At 43.9% G+C, this 20,077-nt stretch overlaps 1 protein-coding gene across 4 annotated transcripts in view; it reads right to left on the bottom strand.

The window, feature by feature from the left end:
- Window positions 1-20,077, bottom strand: part of PLXNA3 (plexin A3) — an 87,530-nt gene that overhangs the window by 43,282 nt on the left and 24,171 nt on the right. For all 4 annotated transcript variants that reach the window (XM_042452355.1, XM_042452353.1, XM_042452351.1 and 1 more), the window contains 4 exons: window positions 15,563-15,713; window positions 14,649-14,748; window positions 12,949-13,063; window positions 9,977-10,177 (listed from right to left, as the gene is read on the bottom strand). In XM_042452355.1, coding sequence (XP_042308289.1) covers window positions 9,977-10,177; window positions 12,949-13,063; window positions 14,649-14,748; window positions 15,563-15,713 — 567 coding nt within the window. The remainder of the gene's footprint in view (window positions 1-9,976; window positions 10,178-12,948; window positions 13,064-14,648; window positions 14,749-15,562; window positions 15,714-20,077) is intronic.

A 20,077-nucleotide genomic window follows, 5' to 3' on the forward strand; every position in this document is an offset into this window, starting at 1 on the left:
CTGTCACAATCTACTTAAGTTTTGATCCATCTCCCTTATTTTCCCACCCCTACAAAGCATTAAATCCATTAGAAGCCTAACTTCACAAACGTGTGATCCATCCATGCCAAAAGTGAATTTAACAAATTGCACCTTGTACCTCCATGATCACCTGTCATGGATTATAAAAAAGAATATAGAAGGGCCTCGTTGTTCTCAATGTAGTTGTTCTAAATCAAGTCTTTAAGTGCTGTTAGGGATGCCATAACCCGGCGGCCCCTGTGACAAACCCGCTTTTGGGGGGGCCCTCCCGGTCCTGGTCCAGTTTGGCCCCTTAGACCCCGGTTCGGCCTTCCCTGCCTCCTCCCCGCCGTCCTGCGTGGTTGTGCGTCACTCTCCCCGCCTGGCGCACTGGCGTAGCCTAGAGAGCAGGTCTTCAGGACATCTGCCACTCAGAGCTTTTGCCCGCCCACGTTGGTATATATGTCTTGCAAGAGGCCTTACTTTCCAGGTTACAGTGAGAAAAGAAAAAAAGGCCATAAATCATTCATGTTTCACTGGGAGTCTAAATGCCTCATCCTTTAAATGTCTACCGCATCAGTATTCTTGTAATTCTTTATCACAGGATTGTTTTTGAGGCCCTAAACACCTTTACTTGTAATATGCAAATTTCTCCTGAAGCTGACCAATGGGAAAGAAGCAATCAGCCCTCGACTTGGGTTGGTTTTCAATGGCTTGGAAGGAAGAGATTCTGCCTTGCTTGTAAATAGGAAGGGCTTTGGGGTAGCAAAAGGCTGCAGAAATAGTTTGACCCCCCCCTTAAACATCCATGGCTCAGTGCTATGGGATTCTGGGAATTGTAGTTTCTTGTGGCACCAGAGCTCTCTTGACAAAAGGAGGCTGAATGGTCCACAGAGGAGGCGTTGCCTGGGGGCAGAGCCTCTTCCCAGCAGTGAGAAGGCTGCGATGATGAGGAAAAGCAGGGGCTCCTCCGGATGGTCCTGGCCACTTCCCTTGGCTCCCTTCCTCCTCCTCCTCTCAGAGTAGCCCCACAGCCAAGATGAGCTTCTCATTCACACTCCCTGGCTTTTCTCCCCCCCCCCCCTGCACTTTGAGACTCCTTTAACTGCCAAAGCTCAATGCTCTGGAATTCTGGTGTCTGTGAGGCATTTGGCCTTCTCTGTCAGAGAGCTCTGGTGCCACAATAAACTACAATTCCCAGGATTCCATAGCACTGAGCCCTGGCAGTCCAAGCAGTGTGTTTTGGACACAGAGATCCTCCAAATGAATCCAGTCCCTAGCTTTTATATCTCTCACACACACTGCAGGAATAATAACCCACTTTGAGACTGCTTTAACTCAATGCTAGGGAATCCTGGGAATGCTAGTGTTTGGGAGACATTGAGACTTCTTTGTCAGTGATGGCTCTGAGGCCACAATAGACTACAATTCCCAGGATTCTCCAGCACTGAGCAGTCTCAAACTGGACCATTTCCTCAGTGTGGATGCACCTGGGGTGGAATGCTGGGCACTGCAGTTCAACTACATTTGGAGGGTTATGGGACTCCCTGTCAGAGATAGCTCTGGGGCCACAGTATACTACAATTCCCAGCATTCTCCAGCACTAACCCAGGACAGTTAACTCACGCTCGAACTGGATTATTTCCTCAGTATGGATGCAGCTTTGGTGAGGAACTCTGGGCATTTCAGTCCAGCTATGTTTTATTTCTGCAGTGTATTTTGGATTAGAGACAAGGTGACCAGGCATCCTCCTCCTTTTCCAGGATATGCCCTCTTCTGTCAAATTTCAAAATGTCCTCCATTTGGATCATGGCTAAGAAGCATGGATTTGTAATTACATGGGTGTTTTTAGCTTTTATTTTTGGCCATGTCCTACATTTTTTTGCTTGGGTGCCCTACATTTTGGGGTGAGGGCATTGGTCACCTTGGTCAGAGAGGTTTCCAGGGGTTAACTGCCATTCTGCTGTGGTGCTGGAACAAACCACCATTCCCAGAATTCCATAGCATTCAGCCAAGACAGTTAAAGTGGTCTCAAACCAGATTATTTCTCCAGTGTAGATGCAGCCCAAGCCTTTTGCCTCTCTTATGCCTGAGATTTCAAAGCCCAGCCCTGGCACCACAACAAACTACAAATCCCAGGATTCCATAGGATGGAGTGATGAGAGTGAAAGCAGTGTGGCAGCAGCCTAAGTTTGCTTAATGCAGTTCTTAAGATGGTGCACCTCTTGCCTACAGAGTCTCACAAGACTTTTTTGTTTAACAACTTGTACCCATTAACTCCATTTCATGTCTCCTTTATTTAGTGGGGTGGAATACAGACAAAACAAGTCAAAATGAAGAAAAACCAGTCCCTTGACCAAGTACACACTTCTGGGAAGTATACTTGGTGAGACACCTGAAACCGAGGGCAAATCCGCTTTTTGTTTAACCATGTTCTATATGCATAGCCATGTTAACCCATGTTCAGTGTTAAACCCAAAGGGTTTGGTTGTGGAATAAGCCTCTGAAATATGCAAGAGGCAATGTTAAAATAAAGCCATGTTCAATGCCCAAATGTGCTGTTTGGAATGGGGAGAGGGGGGTGGCCAGAAAGGGAAGTACATTTCTGCGATCTGTCTAGGAATAATGTCAAAATGTCTTCCATTTTGATCATGCCTAAGAAACATGCATTTATATTAACATTTCTAAAAAAGCCTCAATTTTTTGTGTGTCCTCCATTTTTAAAAATGTGTCCTATGTTTGAAAATGTTGTCCTGCATTTGTCCTACATTTGTCCAAGTTTGGAGGTCCTGACTTATGGCAACCCTAAGTGCTGTAAACAAGGATGCCTCAGCACAGATGTGGTATTCCCTCACCACCCAAAGTCTGAAGGTCCAGAGATAGCTAGCCCATGGCTATCATTAGTAAAGAAAAACAAAGGAAAGAAATACTGGGTGCAGGGGGGGGGACATATAATATAATCAGCAGAAAACAGGAGGCACATCTCAAGGTGCTGAATGGATGAGTGATATATTAATAAAAAGCACAGCACCCTGTATGTGTTCTCAAATGCTTTCTTCACAGGCTGTTTGAAATTTAACTTCAAACATTTCTGGAGCATCTCATACCATTTTCTTTGTGCACAATAAATGATATGAGAGTTTTAGATCCAGAATTTTCTGACATTAAATTTCCAACAGCTCCCGAAAAAGGCTTTTGAGATTATGTACTGCACAGGTCAAAACACACAAGTAAATCATTTATCCATTCATCACCTTCAGACATGTCTCCTGTTTCCTCCTGAGACCATCTCTACCAACCCAGGGAAACAAACAATTAAGCAGTAGGACAATGGGCAGAACACTGACAGGATCTTTTGTCTTGTCCAGGGAACCTGAAAACGGAGTGGGCAGTACATGCTTGGTTTCAGGAAACTCTATGGATATCAAAATCCGTGGATGCTCAAGTCCCATTATATACAATAAGGTCATAAAATAGCATCCCTTATATAAAATGGCAAAATCAAAGTTTGCTTTTTGGAATTTATATATTTTTGAATGTTTCCAAGCCATGGATACCTCTATTCCAAGCCATGGATACCTCTAGCGACGGCTAGAGAACCGTTGGCGGAAACACCTTCACTTAGACGACAAGACTCTCCTAGACCAACTGTTAGAGGACTACGGAGAGGCAATACGAGCAACAAAGAACTCGTTCTATGGTGCTCGTATTGCGTCCGCTGAGTCGCGTCCGGCAGAGTTGTTCAGGGTGGTCAGAGAGCTAACTCAGCTCCCTCCCGCCCTGAACCAGATCCTTGAACCTTCTAAGGCCTGCTGTGACCTGTTTAACGACTTTTTTGCGGATAAAACCTCTCGTATAAGCGAAGATCTGAACGCCGACATTTTAGCAGAACCTAGGGTAGAAGTGTCCAGAGCCTCCGTGGACTATGTTAAACTGGATCAGTTTGAGTTGGTGAGTACCGAGGATGTGGACAAGATCCTCGGAAGTGTTCGGAAAACGACCTGCTCTCTTGATCCCTGTCCCTCATGGTTAGCGGCCCAGGGGGGGCCGGCTGTAACCTTGTTGTTGCGCCGGATAATTAATACATCTCTGAGGGATGGGCTATTTCCATCGGATCTTAAATTGGCCATTGTAAAACCGATCCTAAAAAAGCCCTCCCTCGACCCCCTGGTTCATAATAATTATCGGCCTGTTTCGCTGCTACCATTTTTGGGAAAGGTGATCGAGAGGGCGGTTGCAATCCAGCTTCAGGCGGTCTTGGATGAAACGGATTATCTGGACCCATTTCAAACTGGCTTCCGGGCGGGTTACGGGGTTGAGACAGCCATGGTCGCCCTGGTCGATGATCTCCGTCTGAGCATCGACGGGGGAAGCGTGTCCCTGTTGGTGCTCTTGGACATCTCAGCGGCTTTCGATACCATAGACCATGGTATCCTTCTGGGACGCCTGGCAGAGGTGGGGATCGGGGGCACTGCGCTCCAGTGGTTCCGCTCCTACCTCTCCGGGAGGTCCCAGATGGTGCAGCTGGGAGACGTGTGCTCTGATGAGAGACCCCTTAAAACCGGGGTCCCTCAAGGAGCCATTCTGTCTCCCATGCTATTTAACATTTACATGAAACCGCTGGGAGAGATCATCCGGAGACATGGGGCGCGGGGTTATCAGTACGCTGATGACACCCAAATCATTTTCTCTATGTCTCCGACTGATGCAGTGACTGGGGATGGCGTCTCTCCTCTCGTGGCCTGTCTAGAGTCAGTAATGGGCTGGATGAGGGAAAACCGACTCAAATTGAATCCAGAGAAAACGGAGGTACTAGTGATAGGTTCTCCTGGTCCAGGAATGGCGGTGGTTCCACCTGTCCTGAACGGGGTCACGCTCCCTGTGAAGCGTGGGGCAGCTATGAAAAATAGCTGAACGGGGTCACGCTCCCTGTGAAGGACTCCGTGCGCAGTCTGGGGGTGCTTCTTGACTCGTCGCTTCATCTGACTGCTCAGGTGAATGCGACGGTCAAGAGCACCTGTTATCAGCTTCGGCTGATTCGCCAGCTGCGCCCATACCTGGCCCAGAGGGACCTAGAAACTGTTGTACATGCTCTGGTAACTTCAAGACTGGATTTCTGCAATGTACTCTACATGGGGCAACCCTTATACCAAACTCGGAAGCTGCAAATGGTGCAGAATATGGCAGCCCGGCTGGTCACTGGTGCTCCCAGGACCAGCCATATAACACCGGTTTTAAAAGATCTCCATTGGCTGCCCATCCGCTTCCGAGCTCAATATAAGGTGTTGGTAATTACCTATAAAGCCCTAAATGGCTTGGGCCCAGGATACCTAATGGACCGCCTCTCCCCATACATTCCGCCTCGCACCCTCAGAACGTCTGGGCAGCAGCTACTGAAGGTGCCTGGGGCTAGGTTAACCTCCACTTCACGGAGGACATTTTCCATAGCTGCCCCAGCCCTTTGGAATGCGCTGCCCACAGAGCTCCGCTCGTCTACCACCCTGGCCCAATTTAGGAAGGACCTTAAAACCTTCCTATTCCAACAGGCATTCCCCGAATAAAAATCCTGTGGGCCTCCCTCCTCTTCCGTGGCCAAGAGGTTGGGCTATGGGGCTTTTTGCCTGTTTGTTTTGATTTTATTGTTGTGGATTTTAATCTGTTTGTACACTGTGTTTTAATTTGATGTAAGCCGCCCTGATCGTAGGAAGGGCGGCATATAAATAAAAATTTTATTATTATTATTATTATTTATTATTGGCACCCACCTGGCTTTCTGTCCCTTCCTTCCATTTTTTTAGATTAAAAAAAATATCCAGGGAGACTGGCATGCTGTAAAATAATGCACTAACCTCCTGCACTATCTTTATTTCCAAGTATGACTCTAGGCCATATGTGCTTTCTGTAAAATGGCGGTTGGTGCTGAGACCGGGGTGTTTTGGAACTCACACCCATCTCCACCTCTGTCTTGTGCCCAGATGCTTGGGCAAATTTCAGATTCATCTTGCCAGGAAATGGATGCTTTATAACTGGCCACATCTACCATGACAGGCATTTTGTTGGTGACCCATGAGACAACTTAAAAATTCCCAGTTTGCCCATGGGCCCCCAAAAGGTTAATGAATCCTAGATTACAGCAGCCTGCTGAATCTGTGTTGGCACTGGAATGAGAACCAAGGAGACCACTGTTGAGACAGGTTAATCCAGGCAGCCTCATCCTATCTGGTTTGTTAATGGAAGCCAACACTGAGCAGCGATCCAGGAGAAAGGACTGAATGGTAGCTGCTTACCCATGAATCGACACAGCTTTTAGCTATAGGCAATAAGAGTAGTCTGGATAGGGAAAATTCTAGAGCAGTGATTTCCATACTTTGGTCCTCTAGATGTTTTGGATTTCAGCTCCCAAAATTTCTCACTGGCGGCCAAAGGAGCAAAGTTTTAGGAATCACTGTTCTAGAGGAAGTAACTCTGGCAGCTGGAAAGGAAAGAGTAGCCATACACTAAGGCAAAGCAATAGGAATGAAACAATGGCATTGCTTCATCCTGGACTGATAGTTCCAGACATTTGGTCATCCAGATGTTTTGGATTTCAGCTCCCATCATTCCTGAATGTTGGCTTCTGGGATCTGAAGTCCAAAACAAATGGAGGACCAAAGCTTGGGAACCACTGCCCTGGACAATTTGCCCCAATGTCTAGAAGCGGTAGACATCGCAGCTTGAATACCTGTGACATTCTTTGCAGCATGGAAGTGTTACAAAGCATAGAGATGGGTCACAGAGTGCGATAAGAGGCTTGAGCAGCAGAGGGCAGCCTCAATGAAGGATCTAGTGAAAACCTTGCATAAATGCAACTCAGCTTGGATTAGGATACAGAACTGATACTGGAAGGTTTGGCCCAGGCTGAACCAGAACCATGAGTTATATAAAAGCTAAGGAATTTAAGAAGTTGAACCTATGCCCTGCTCTTCACTCTTAATAAAGATTCTTTTAATATTAATCCTTTAGCATTAGACTCACTGTTCCCAGGTGTTACAACACAAAAACCGCTTTGCCGGATCAAGCCGTGACCCACCCCAGTATCAGGACTCCATTGCCAAAAGTGGCTGGCCAAATGTCTCTGGCAATTCTCAAGCGCACCATAGAAGCCAACACTTTTTCCTTCCTCCTCCCATTTCTTTTCTCTTCTTCCAGCACTTATGAGACAAAAGCCGTGCTGGATTAGCAGGGCCAGCTATCTGAAGCAAAGCAGCTAGCCATTGCACAAGTCAAGGAGAAGAGTACCCAAAACCAGCCAAATTATTCATCACATGGGGCAGAATCTCCCACAAGCATCTCTCCCCATCCCTGGCAGTAAAGATACACCATAATTAACTAACCATTTGTTGTCCATTCTTGACATCCAAAATGTGCAGCCTGAAAACGCCTGCCCACTCCATCCCATGACTAGTAGTGATGCATAAACACAGAGGGTAAGTAATTCCTTCTTTCAAATCATCTAAGCCAATGGCACCATCACATCATCTTATGGCACTGAATTACAGGAATTAATTCATACATTATGCAAAGTATTACTTCATTTTGCTTGTTCTCGGTATTTTGCTTATCAGTATCAATGAATGACATGGAATTACAAGGGGGATGGTGCAGGGAGAAGAATTCCCCTCTCCCTCCACACCCAGTTTCACTGGCTGATCCTGAGTCCTAACAACACAGAAGAACACCGAAAATCTCTTTATAGCTAAGATTTATTAAGCTCTTTTATGGATTCCCTTTGGACTTTTCTTGAAGAAATAGCACTTTAACCTCTTCTACCCCATTAGCTGTTCTTTCTGAACTTCTTCCAAATGGCACCCCTTTCCAGAGGGGTTGACAAAAACTATGAACAGTGTTATTATCTATATGAAAGTATTATAAGAGTTGCCTATTTGTTTGCAGTCTCTGCCAGCTCTTAACACTGCAAAAAGCCCTCCTCCAACTACACGCTATCACTGTTGCTTTACAGAAAACTGATGTGTTTGGTGGGGAAAAAATTCTCCCCCATAATCTCAAATATTTCTTCCTTAGATAGTCACACAAAGTAATAAGAATGAAAAGTCTTATAAGATTAAATCAAAGGCACATGTGGTTCATCACTGTGTCAACAGAGTGACCAACCAAGGAGAAGCTTACAAGGAGGATATGAGTGTACCTTACCTTCCCATTTGTGTTCCCCAGCAACTGGAATAAACAGAAACACACTTCTCTAGTAACTAGAGATAGTATATTTGACTGACATAGCCATTGTGGCATATACTCATTGGCAAGAGAGGTTAAGGGGCTACATTTGCTCCTCATGCGACTTAACAGGTCCACACACCCCTTGCTTTGCCAGGGATTGAAACTGGGACTGTATGTGTGCAAAATACATTCTCTATGCCAGAGTTACAGCCTTTCCTAGTGAATTTTAATCGCATACAGGGTAAATATCTCTTATCTAAAAATGCCTGGGACCAGAAGTGTTTTGGATTTCAGGTTTTCATTCTTATTATTTTTTGCAACACCTATATTTGCATATATACATAAATAATGAGAAAACATGGAAATGGGAACCAAGTCTAAATACAAAGTTCATTTATGTTTCATATACACCTTATGCAGATAGCCTGAAGGTAATTTTATACACAAGAGTTTTAATAATTTTGTTCATGCAATAATCTTTGTGTACACTGAATCATCAGAAAGCAAAGGTGTCACTATCTCAGCCACCCGTGATAAAAAGTTTGGTTTTTGGAGCGGTTCAGATTTTGAAATTCTGGGTAAGGGAGACTCAGACTGCAAGATTAGAATTTCATTGTATTTCATTACCACATCATGCATCTTCCAATGTGTTCCCATTTGGAGACACCCAGTTGGAACTTCCCATAGCTAGCATGGAATTTCTTTGGTACTTTACTGAACGCACATGTGTTTGTTCAGTCCTGACAATTCTGTGCCTTTTGCTTTCATTATCTATTTGTTTAAGTTTAAGGTGCTTGTGCTGCCTTCTAAAACACCAACCAAATGGTTGAAGTCATGTTATTTGAAGGATCAGCTTTAACCCTACGAACCTGACAAAATTTTCAAATCAACATGTGAAGACTTCACCTCTGTCCACCCATAAGAACCACAAGACTAGCAAATATCAAAAAGAGAACATTACTATGGCCAGGAATTGGCTGTAAAAATAGTACAACAGAGTAGCATTAGAATATTCTCCCCATGAGAAGTAAATATGGCTTATGCTTTGTGCCTCACCGTTGAGTATTTTAGTAACTTATTCTTTTCAATCTACATTCAGTTTATGTTGAATATGCTGCTTGGTACCTTATGTATCTGCTGTCAGTTTTAATTTATTAATTTGACATTTGTGTAACAAATATTATTCAGTTTTTATTATTTTGCATTTTAAAGCATGTTGTAATTGGCAAATAGATATATAGCACTTAAAAGGCAGCTCAAAGGGGGGTATCAAATTGGGGGGTGGGAAGTATCAACTTGTAATTTACTGCTCAATGTACAGAGTGCTTCTTAGATAATTCAATATTTCAAGAGTACTGTCAGTTAAATCACTATTCCATTTTATAGATAGTCAGGCTGAGAAAAGGCAACCAACTAGGGGCTATTCAACTAAGTCAAACCTCTTAAGATCTGAATCCAGTATTTCAACCCATCATGCAATGGGCTAAGATAGGCTCTCATGTGTGGGCTCCAGGCCCTTAAACAACAGACACACAAGTGCACAAATGAACACATGTACACATTGCAGAAGACATGCATGAAGCCATCTTACATGTGTACATAGAAAAGATGAACCCCAAGGAAGAATATCTGGTAACAGCTCTACCAAACTAAGGAAAATGTGTTCTTTTTTCAATATGTTTCTAATCCTTGTGATTTCAGAATTCCAGGAGCAAGGCAGAAGAGGTATTTAAAAATGCAGACATAAAAAATGGCTTCTCACCGAGGTATTCTGGCACTGTACACTGCTTGAGTTGAAGCGCACTGCTGGCACCCGTTGTTGGCGACCTTGAATACCCAAAACACATTCATAGTTCTTCTGGCCTGATTGAGGCTGTGGAAGGTTTTTGGCACGCAGGGTAATGGGTTGCAACACTCCCACTGGTATTAAGATCTCCCCACCAGGGAGCAGCTCTGGGCAGCCCTAGAAGAAAAGGAAGAGATTCAAAGCATCGCAACACACAGGGCACTGAAAATTCCTTTTGGCCCCACAATACTGGCAGTTGTTGTTGTGTGCCTTCAAGTCATTTCTAACTTATGACGACCCTTTCATGGCAAGTTTCTTCAGAGGGGAGTTTCCTCATTGCTTTCCCCTGAGGCTGAGAGCATGTAACTTGAGACAGCTAATAAAGACACTGAAACAATAACAACAACAGGTTGGGAACATCCATAGCCTTCCTCTCCTTCCCTTTTCATTCATGATTACTGAATGTTGCTATTATGTATCTTCAAGTTGTCTCTGACAACCCTAAGGCAAACCTATCATGGGGTTTTCTTGCAAAGGTTTGTTCAAATAGGGTTTGTCATTGCCTTCCCCAAGGCTGAGAGAATGTGATTAGTGCTAGCTATTTTGTGCCTTCAAGTTGTATCTGACCTAAGGCTAAACTATCATAGGGTTTTCTTGGCAAGCTTTATTCAGAAGGGGTTTGCTTTTGCCTTCCTCCAAAGCTGAGAGAGTGTGACTTGCTTGCCCAAGGTCACCGAGTGGGTTTCATGGCCCAGCCAGGATTCGAACCCTGATCTCCAGAGTCCTAGTCCAACACTCAAACCACTACACCATGCCGGCTCTCTAGTACTGGCTGTACTAAACCAAAAGCAGAAGAGATTTAAGTTCGGACTTCTGATTTATGCTAAGTAGTACCTTCAAAAATAGTATGAGGAAAATGCTTGCTCAGAAGAAAAGCCCTTTCACCGACTTTGGTTACAGCATATTCCAGAGATTCTTTACACGAAAGATAGCCATGGTTTTCAGTCCTAGGAAGAGGCTATGAGCTCCTCTCTTCCCACCCTCTCCAGGGAACTAGGGCTCTTTCTGTCCCCACAGCAAAGCCCCATGACCTTTCCCACCCCAAAAGGGCCCCATCCTGAAACAGGGGAGAAAAACCCAAGTGCCTTGCTCTCAGCATCTTCTCTTGCCTAGAGTAGAGAGAGAGATGGAGATGAAAGAGTCTTCTGGGTACTCAGGAGTTGCCATGGATACCAGAGCCTGGTTAATTGCTCCTTGGTACCAAAGGAAAGGTTGGGGGGAGGCGTGCTGGGCCAGCCTGCTCTGTTTACATGGCGGAGAGCAAGGAGGCGGGGTGGCCGTGACGCTGGGAAGCAATAGAGGAAATGTGGTCCTGACCAGGGGAACAATCAAGCCCTGGGTGCAGCTTCCTCTCCAGACCTCATACAATGGGGTCAAGACAAAAGGCAGTCCCTGCAAAGAGGAGGCGATGCAACAGAGAAGCCTGGAAGGGGCTGGAAATGCAAAGCTCCTTTGCTCTTCATTGGCACTGTGAATGTACGCACAGAGACCCAAGCATCCCCATTTTGTCAGCCCTTCTCAACCGTTAACAGGTCATCCTAATGCTTCCAAGACTGCGGCCCAGACCACTCCCCACTTCTCGCCGCCACCACTTCCAACCGCAACCCAAATGCTGGCCCCTCCAAGGGAGCTGCTATCAATTACCTGCCCACAAAGAGCCCCCGGGCGTCTCTAGGTCTATTGATCCCGCCGCCTGGGCCAGACGATTGATCGCAAGCAACCGGCCCCATTACCAGCAAAGACCCTGGCCTCTCCCGCACACATCTATTGATCTGCTCCCCTCCCAAAACCACATAGGCACTTTAGTGCTATTATTGGCTGCCAATGCCGTTGATCTGCCACCTGCGGACTCTTCTCTGATTGCCTGGGATTCCCTGGCTTTGGGACACACATTTACGCCCAGCTTGCTTTGCACAAGGGTGTTCAGGTGCAATTCTGAAGTGCTTGCCTACTGCCAGAGGCAAAATGTCTTTTAGAAAAGCATGACAGTTCTAACAATCCTCATCTTATTTTGGAATGAAGTTTGTAGTCCTCATGTACTGCATTTCTGTGAGAACAGAGAGAATGAAGTGTTTGGGGAAAGGGAGAACTGCTGTTCTCTGGCAGATCCTTCTGTCCCTTCCCAAAAGCAACAATTCCTTTCCCACCCACACACTCCCATTGCTCCTGCTTTCAACACTGCATGTACTGGTCAGCAACACATTATGAATTCTGCACAATCCCAAAGTATTGCAGATATATGCTAAGCATTGCCCAGTTTGCATAGAGCTGCAGAACGCCAATTCCCTTGCTGCATCCCAGCATCCTCTGCAGATGCCAAGGGAGAATGGAGAAAAGACTGGTAGCTATTTTTTTGCTGTTTTGCAGAAATACAGAGTCCTTGGGAGACCAAGAGAAGGATTTTCTGCATCCAGGCCACATGTCTGGAGACTTCCATTCCTCTTACCCCTCATATCCCACCACCCCTTCCCTGGCAGTTCAGCAGGGGAAGGAAGTAATTCACACCTATCAGATTGTGCCTCAAGGAATTGCAAACAATCCAACAGAACATAACCTGTTGGATTTCCCAAGCCTTGACAGCAGTGGATATGGGAATCAGGTGTATGCATGGGACTAAATTTAGTGGTGATTATGGAAGAGGGATGAAATGTTGACTGGCTCATTATCTAGGAAGTTTGGAATATCTTAAATCATCCAGTGGTTTTCTTCAGAGGCTGGCATGATTGCCATGAGATTAAGAAGGTCATAGGTATGAATCTGCAAGAATTTAGAACAGTGGAGGATAGGGAGGCTTGGAAATGTCTCATCAACAGGGTCACTATGCGCTGAGATTGACTCAAGGGTGGTTTAACAACAACAACAAAATATACTAGAAGGCCTCATCTCACCTCAGTGGTGTTGACTCGCCCTTCCAGGAAGAAGCACTTAGCAACATTGTGGGTGCAAGTATGTCTATATTTACACCAATGGCAAGGGTAGTGGCTGCTGACACAAGACAGGCACCTATGGAGCAAAGGATCGCAAGAGTAGTCAAGAAGAGGAAACAAACAACATGCACCCCCAGCCCCCATAAATGCCACCCCAAGCATTTCCTGGCTTTTTATTCCCCATTGCCATTGTTCTGCTTGAGGATATGGAACTCAAGGGAGGGGAAGGGAAAGGGAGAGAGACACTGATTGAATCAGCTTCCAAAGTCCTGCCAAAGCCATCTGCTGGCTGCCGAGACAAGCCCTGAGGGAATGTTGACTGAAGCCCTTGCCACAAACTGACTTGACAGTGTAAGCCTGCATGCCCCTGAATTGCAGGGGGAGGTACATTTTCTGAATTAGATATTAGAGACTGTATGCTATTTACTATTTTGAAAAATAAAAACAAACCAACGAGAAAGGAGCATGCAAAGCCCTGAGGAAGAAAAGCAAGGCAGCAGAGCTAGCACAGCTTCACTGCAAAGACACTTTCAGTTTTTTGTTTCTAAAAGAAGTGATCCCCCTACAAAGGATCAGATTTGCCCAGTCACTCACACCTTCTCATAGAGCCTCTCCCCCATCCACCAAAATCCCTGTCATAAAGCTGTATGAGTGTACTGAGTAAAGGGAAAACATACTTCCACATGCTCAGCCATCCTTGATATTGAGTTGTCCCTTCATTCAGAAGCCTACTACTCAAGATCAGTTTTAGGACTAACATGAAAAACTCTTTCCTTTATTACTATAATGTAAATTCTAATTTTGATCATCACTGGGGGGTTTTATTGTTTTTGCTGATGTTACTCTGTCCAGCAGTAAGTGTGCTGTCGGTACAACTCAAGTAATCACGAAAGCAAGTCTCTTGAGACCCACTAGAAGTAGAAAGACACCAGCTAAAATCACAACATATGTATTTTGTTTATTAAAATTTTATTTCACCTTTTCACCTAAAAACTCAGTGTGGCACATGCAGCTTTCATTCATCTACCACACACATACATTCATGCTCATAATAATATTGTGAGGCAGGTTAAGTTGAGAGAGACAATAACTGACCCCAAATTACCAAGGGAGATTCACAGCTGAGTCGGGATTTGAATGCAGCTTTCCTGTGACCTAGTTCATCCTTATAAACACTACTCTATACCATTTTATCTGTGCCTCATAGATTCTTAGCCATTTGATCTGTCCTCCTCATATAGTTCAAGAGGGTTCATCATGAGAATAATTTCAACTCAAGCTGAATTATAGGCACAGGGAAGTGATCAAGATGAATCAGCACAATAAAGTGTTTTAGTGGCTTAGCTGTGACTTAAGAGATCCAGGTTTCAATTTCCACTGAACTATGAAACTCACTGGGTGACCTTGAACCATTCACATACTCTCTCTCATCTTAACCTACCTCACAGGATTATTGTGAGAATAATCTAGAGAGGAGGAGAGCCATGTATATCACCTTGATCTCCTTTGAGGAAAGGCAGTACAGAAATGTTAACTGGTAATTAAAAAGAAGTGTTTTATTGGGAGCTATCATAGCAAGGGACATCAGCTACTCGCAGCTGGGACAGGCTGTGGAGATTGAAGAAGAAATGTACCCCTCACACACAATTCTCAAAACTCACGTGCGGAGAAGGCTGCAATCATAAAAGACAAAATTTGTGCTGGCAAATTCCACACCAGTCTCCCTGGAGAGAAGCCGAAGTTTCACCGTGCGAACATCACCTGAGATTGTGATGAAGGGGCCAGGGATGGAAAGAGAGAAAAGAAGAAGTAAAATCAGTAAGCATGTATTCGAAAGTTCCTGTTCTATCATTAATCTGAATCAGCTGCAACTATCAACCTCTGGTTCTATGTTCGTAATCAGTAAGGCAGGCTGAAGTCTTTTGTTGACATATAAACTTGTGAATTAAGAACACGTGTGTTTGTATGTTCCTCCCCATGCACAACTTTTTCAACATCCCAGCTGCAAACATGAAAGAGGAACAAATAGTGGTAACCCGTCCTCACAATATGATCCCAAGATCATAGCACACAGGTGGAAAGTCACCAACCAATGGCAAAGGAATGCTGTTTATGCCAGAAACCTGACTCCCTCTTTAAAGATCAATAAGCACAAATAGAGGGTGTTTCAGAGCAACTTTTCCCAGCCTTGGGTGTCCAGGTGGTGCTGGACTACAACTCCCACTATTGAAGACAACTGGCTGTGAATAATAATAATAATAATAATAATAATAATAATATTTTATTGTTGTAGTCCAACACCACCTGGGGACCCACAGTTGTGAAAGCCTGTTCCAGAACATTCAAAATAACTGATGGACAACAGTATCTGGTTGTGATTCATACAATACTATAATTTATGTCGGTATAGTTATTCCCATATTGCAGCAAGTGAGAAGCTCAAAGGCTGAGGGTCACTTCCAATAAGGTATCTGAAGGTATTTTATGGCAGAGTCAACATTAGAACTGGGACCACAGTTCAGGTTGCTTAGAGATGCAATGCCACACCACTTCCGCCATGCTTCCAAGCACCCACCGTACTCCCCAGGAGGTTCATCCCTCAAGGTAGGAGAAAGACAGCGGATTCCTCCATCCACTTGAAGCTGGCCCTCACTTTCTCCAAGGCTCTCGAAGGAACAAGTCACACCAGCGGTCAAGTCTGGGACATTGTGGACAGTAAGATGGAGCTGGAAACAAAGTCCAAGAGAGGGAAATTACTAGACAAATAAGTATGTACAAGATATTACACCAAAGAAAAGAAAGAAGGAAAGGGATGTGTGCTGTCTGTGTCTCTCTACAGACAGGGTGGGTGAGTAAAGGGACAACAAAAAAGCAACTTGTGAATCATGTGTGGTCTAACACCCCCCCCCCCAAATGCAATAAACTGTTAATGCCCTTTCAAAGCAGCATCTTCTGTTTGTTTCAATGGGAGATTCAGAGTTGGCTGCTGAACTTCAGCAGCATAGCAGTTGCTCTGTGGGTGGAGTGAACTGGCCCCATTTTTATTGTTTATTTTTGTTCATTAAAACAATTGATATCCTGCCGTATATACAAGAATCTCATGGTACAATACATGCAAAGACATTACCCAATCCAAATACTGTATATACACACAGCACCTTTCATAGAGTAGGCCAATGTTGCATGTAGAAGTTATGGAAATTAAAAACAAGTTTTCGCAGCTTATCTTATTCATTCTGCAAAATTTTATTGTTTTGCAATATTGATTTTATTCCACAGGGAGCTATGTATGGTACTGACGTCCTGCCTTCCTACTCACTAGAAATCTTTGTTGTCCTTGTTATTTGCTGACAAGTAAACTTTGACTTATGGTGACCCTATGAATGAGAGACCTCCAAGATTCCCAATCATCAACCGCCTAATCAGGTCTTGAAACCCAGGGTCATGGTTTTCTTGATTGAATCAATCTGCCTGTATTGATGTCTCCTCCTTATCCTACTATACTCCAGTTTACCAAGATTATCATCTTTTCCAATGAATCATGTTTCGTGATATATCCAAAGTGCCACAGTTGCAGTTTAGTAACCTTCACTTCTAGTGTCATTTTGTGTTTCACTGGCACTAAGACCCATTCATTCATCTTTTTCATAGTCCATGGTATCTCTACAACTCTCCCTCAGCACCACATTTCAAAGAAGTTGCTTTTCTTCCTAGCAGCTTTTTTCACTATCCAATAGAAATCTTATTCTGGACATACGCTGGTTTCTGGGATCTCTCCAGATGCTCCTCTGATCCCTTTTAAGCATATTTTGGCAACTTGCTTCACTTCCCACACCCAAAATTAAACTTTAAAAAAATATGAAGCTCAATCTTAGACAATACCATGTTCTGCAGACACAGCCATGACCCTATTTTAGGACAAAAGGAGGAGCAGGGCATTAGATCCTAGTATGGGTTGAACAAGTGTTAACAAAGGTTGGTGAAAGTGATGAAATTAACAGAAATAAACTCATATAAACACAATTCACACTGCTCAGTCTAATTAGGTTAGTTTCCTAAGATAGCTTACAAAGAGGTCCACAGTTGTGGAAATGGACAAATCGTAAGTAATCTTCCTTGCCTGTCATTATTAGCACACCAAACAGCTGAGCATTTCCAACATTTCATTATAATTCATGTACTAATTTGACAACGGTCAGTTGAAGAGATAGATGTAGGACACATAGATAATTATAATAATAATATCCTAATTAGGTATGGGATGGCCCAAAATTAGGGGCTGCACCCAAGCTGAAATGTGATTTTCTGCCTTTGAACGCTCCAGAGGCTCCAGACCAGGGGTAGGCAACCTGCGGCCCGCGGGCCGGATGTGGCCCGGCGAGGCCTTGGGACCGGCCCCAGCCCAGTCCTGCTGCCGATTGCCGCTGGGGCCTTTGGCGTCTCATGCGAGGGGCATGGTTGGGCAATTGTCTATAGAAGCCTCAGAAACATGCATTTATCTTAACATTTTTTAAAAAATCAGCAATTTTTTTATTTAAAAAGTGCCCTCCATTTGAAAATTTTGTCCTACATTTGTCCCGGTTTATTTATTTATTTAATTTTTTTAATTTTTTAATTATTTATTTTTGGGCTTCAGCCCCCCAGTTGTCTGAGGGACAGCAACCCGGTCCCCTGCTCAAAAGGGTTGCCTACCCCTGCTCCAGACTCTCCATGGACTGCCTCAAATGCAATAAAAGAGAATTTTATTTTGGTTTTGAATTATTTTTTTGATATTAAACAGTGCAAGCCCCTGCAACTGCTGAAAAAACTGAACTGTTGCTCCTGGAGGCTTCTAGCAGAGGCAATGTACACTCACACACTCTTGTTTTTTGGACAGAAAAAAGCTAGTCTCAGACTATCTAATGTGGGGAGGCTGGCAATTTTTTATCCCCAGTGGGGCAGGGATTGTGACCATATTTGTGCCCATTGGCTACTGCTGTTTCTTTCTTTCCTGGAAATGTGGGAAAGGACCTGCAGCCAATGACTCAGGGACTGGTACTGTCGAGTGACCACTACTTTGACCAGCACTAGGTTTGGAGGGATCAAGAGGTAATAATAATAATAATAATAACAATAATAATAATACCCATTATGGTCACAGGGCTGCAAGTTTCCTTCCCCCATTTTCTACCAAGAACAAATGGACAACTTTAGAGGGCTTAGGAGTCATTTTTATGACATGCTCCTGGACCGCAGTTGTTTGCACTTACCCATTTTCCAAGATGGTGACTGCAATGTCACTTTTCACTTTAAAAAAAAAAGTCAACAAGAATTATATGGGAGGTGGGTGTTTAAGTTACATTTTTAACTTGTGTATGTTTATGTAATTTTAGCTAGTTGATTTTAATTGTCTTTCAAATTTTGATTGTAAACCTTTGAAATGGTTTTATTTGTGAGCCATCTTAGGTCCCAGGATAAAAAATAAAATAAAATAAATAAGAAAGGCTGCACACTTCCAAAAGAGCATTAAGTGACCAACTGTGTCCATCCTTGCAAGCTTCTGGGGAACTGTTGGGGGGGCTTTCAGGATTCACACTGGGAGCCTGGTAGGTTGCAAGCAGTGCTCCCAAAGACCCCACGTCTTATCACTGTTCTGTATTGATTATGAATCAGATGCTGTTATGGGGGCTCTTTTATGAATGCTTTGACTCCTGTAGTGATAATTTAAAAATTGTTTGTCATTTTTTGAGATTGATCAGGGCTAGAGGCCACAGTACCCTACTGCAGATGGAAACACTCTAAATAGAGAAGCTTATACAACTCCTTATCTTTCTGGTTTGTTTGCAGACAAACATACAAACTAGAACGTGTGTGTGTGTGTGTGTGTGTGTTAACTAAAACCTCTGGAGTCAAATTGCCTTGTTTTACCTGCCCTTAGGACATGATGGCTCAATTGCCAGTGACAAGAAAGATGGAGAAGACAGAAAACAGAAAACTGGTAATCAATGATGTTGTGGAATCAGGGCTTGCAGAGTCAAAGCCCTGGGTCTTTTTCGTCCGGAAACACAACTTCATCTGCTACCTTTCCCCCTGTACTTAGCTGCAATCCTTACAGAAGTGGAGGGAGGGAGAGGGTTTTCAGCAACAATCTGCTGTTGTGAGTTATAATCATTGCCATGCAAACTATTTTGAGTAGCTTTGTCTTGAATGGGCAATCAAAAACGATTCACTTCATAAAAGTCCTGCTTTTGATGGAAAAGTAGAAATGGAAACTGCTAGATGTCCATATAAATCAACACAGCTGCCTGAATCTTTTGCAAGCACTTCAAAATTTACAACAGGTACTGTGTGTGCATGTGCATGTTTGTGCACATGCCTTCAAGTCATCTGTTAGATTTATGGCAATCCCATGGATTTCATAGGATTGCATTCAGTAGGGAATACTCAGAGATGGTTTTGCAATTCCTTCTTCTGAAATATAGCCTACAGCACCTGGTATTTCTTAGTGGTCTCCCATCCAACTACTAACCAGGACTGATCCTGCTTAGCTTCCAATATCAAAAGAGATCTGGTGCTTTTAGGATATTTAGGCCCCACAGGTACTATATACCCTCAAAAAAACAAAGCCAGGATTGAGGGAATGGGCTCCACAGAAAGAGGTGTCAAAGCAACAACACCTTTTTTATGCAAACTAGGGGAAGTGGCAAGCAACTGGGTCAGGGCCATACCTCCTGATTTGCAGCTGGAAATATTGTCCCTAAAGTGATCAGAAATGTAAACTGTTTTTCCCCCCAGCTTGGTTCAGCATGTGGCTACCTTGGCTGAGTCTATCCATCTATAATGTGATCTTCCTCTTTTCCTATCACCTCCCACTTTACCAAGCATTATCATTTTTTCCAATGAGTCATGCCTTGTCATGGTATGTCCAAAGTTTGACATTCTGTTTAGTTCAGGCTTCTAGGGAGAGCTCAGGCTTCAATTTGCTCTAGGATCTATTTACTTGTCTTTTTTGGCAGTCTAAGGTATCTGCAGAACTCTCCATCATCATCACATTTCACATGAGTTGATTTTCTTCCTATCAGCTTTCTCCACTGTCCAGCTTTCACAAGCA

This window comes from Sceloporus undulatus, chromosome 2, assembly GCF_019175285.1.
Source record: "Sceloporus undulatus isolate JIND9_A2432 ecotype Alabama chromosome 2, SceUnd_v1.1, whole genome shotgun sequence".
NCBI classification, from domain to species: Eukaryota; Metazoa; Chordata; class Lepidosauria; order Squamata; family Phrynosomatidae; genus Sceloporus; species Sceloporus undulatus.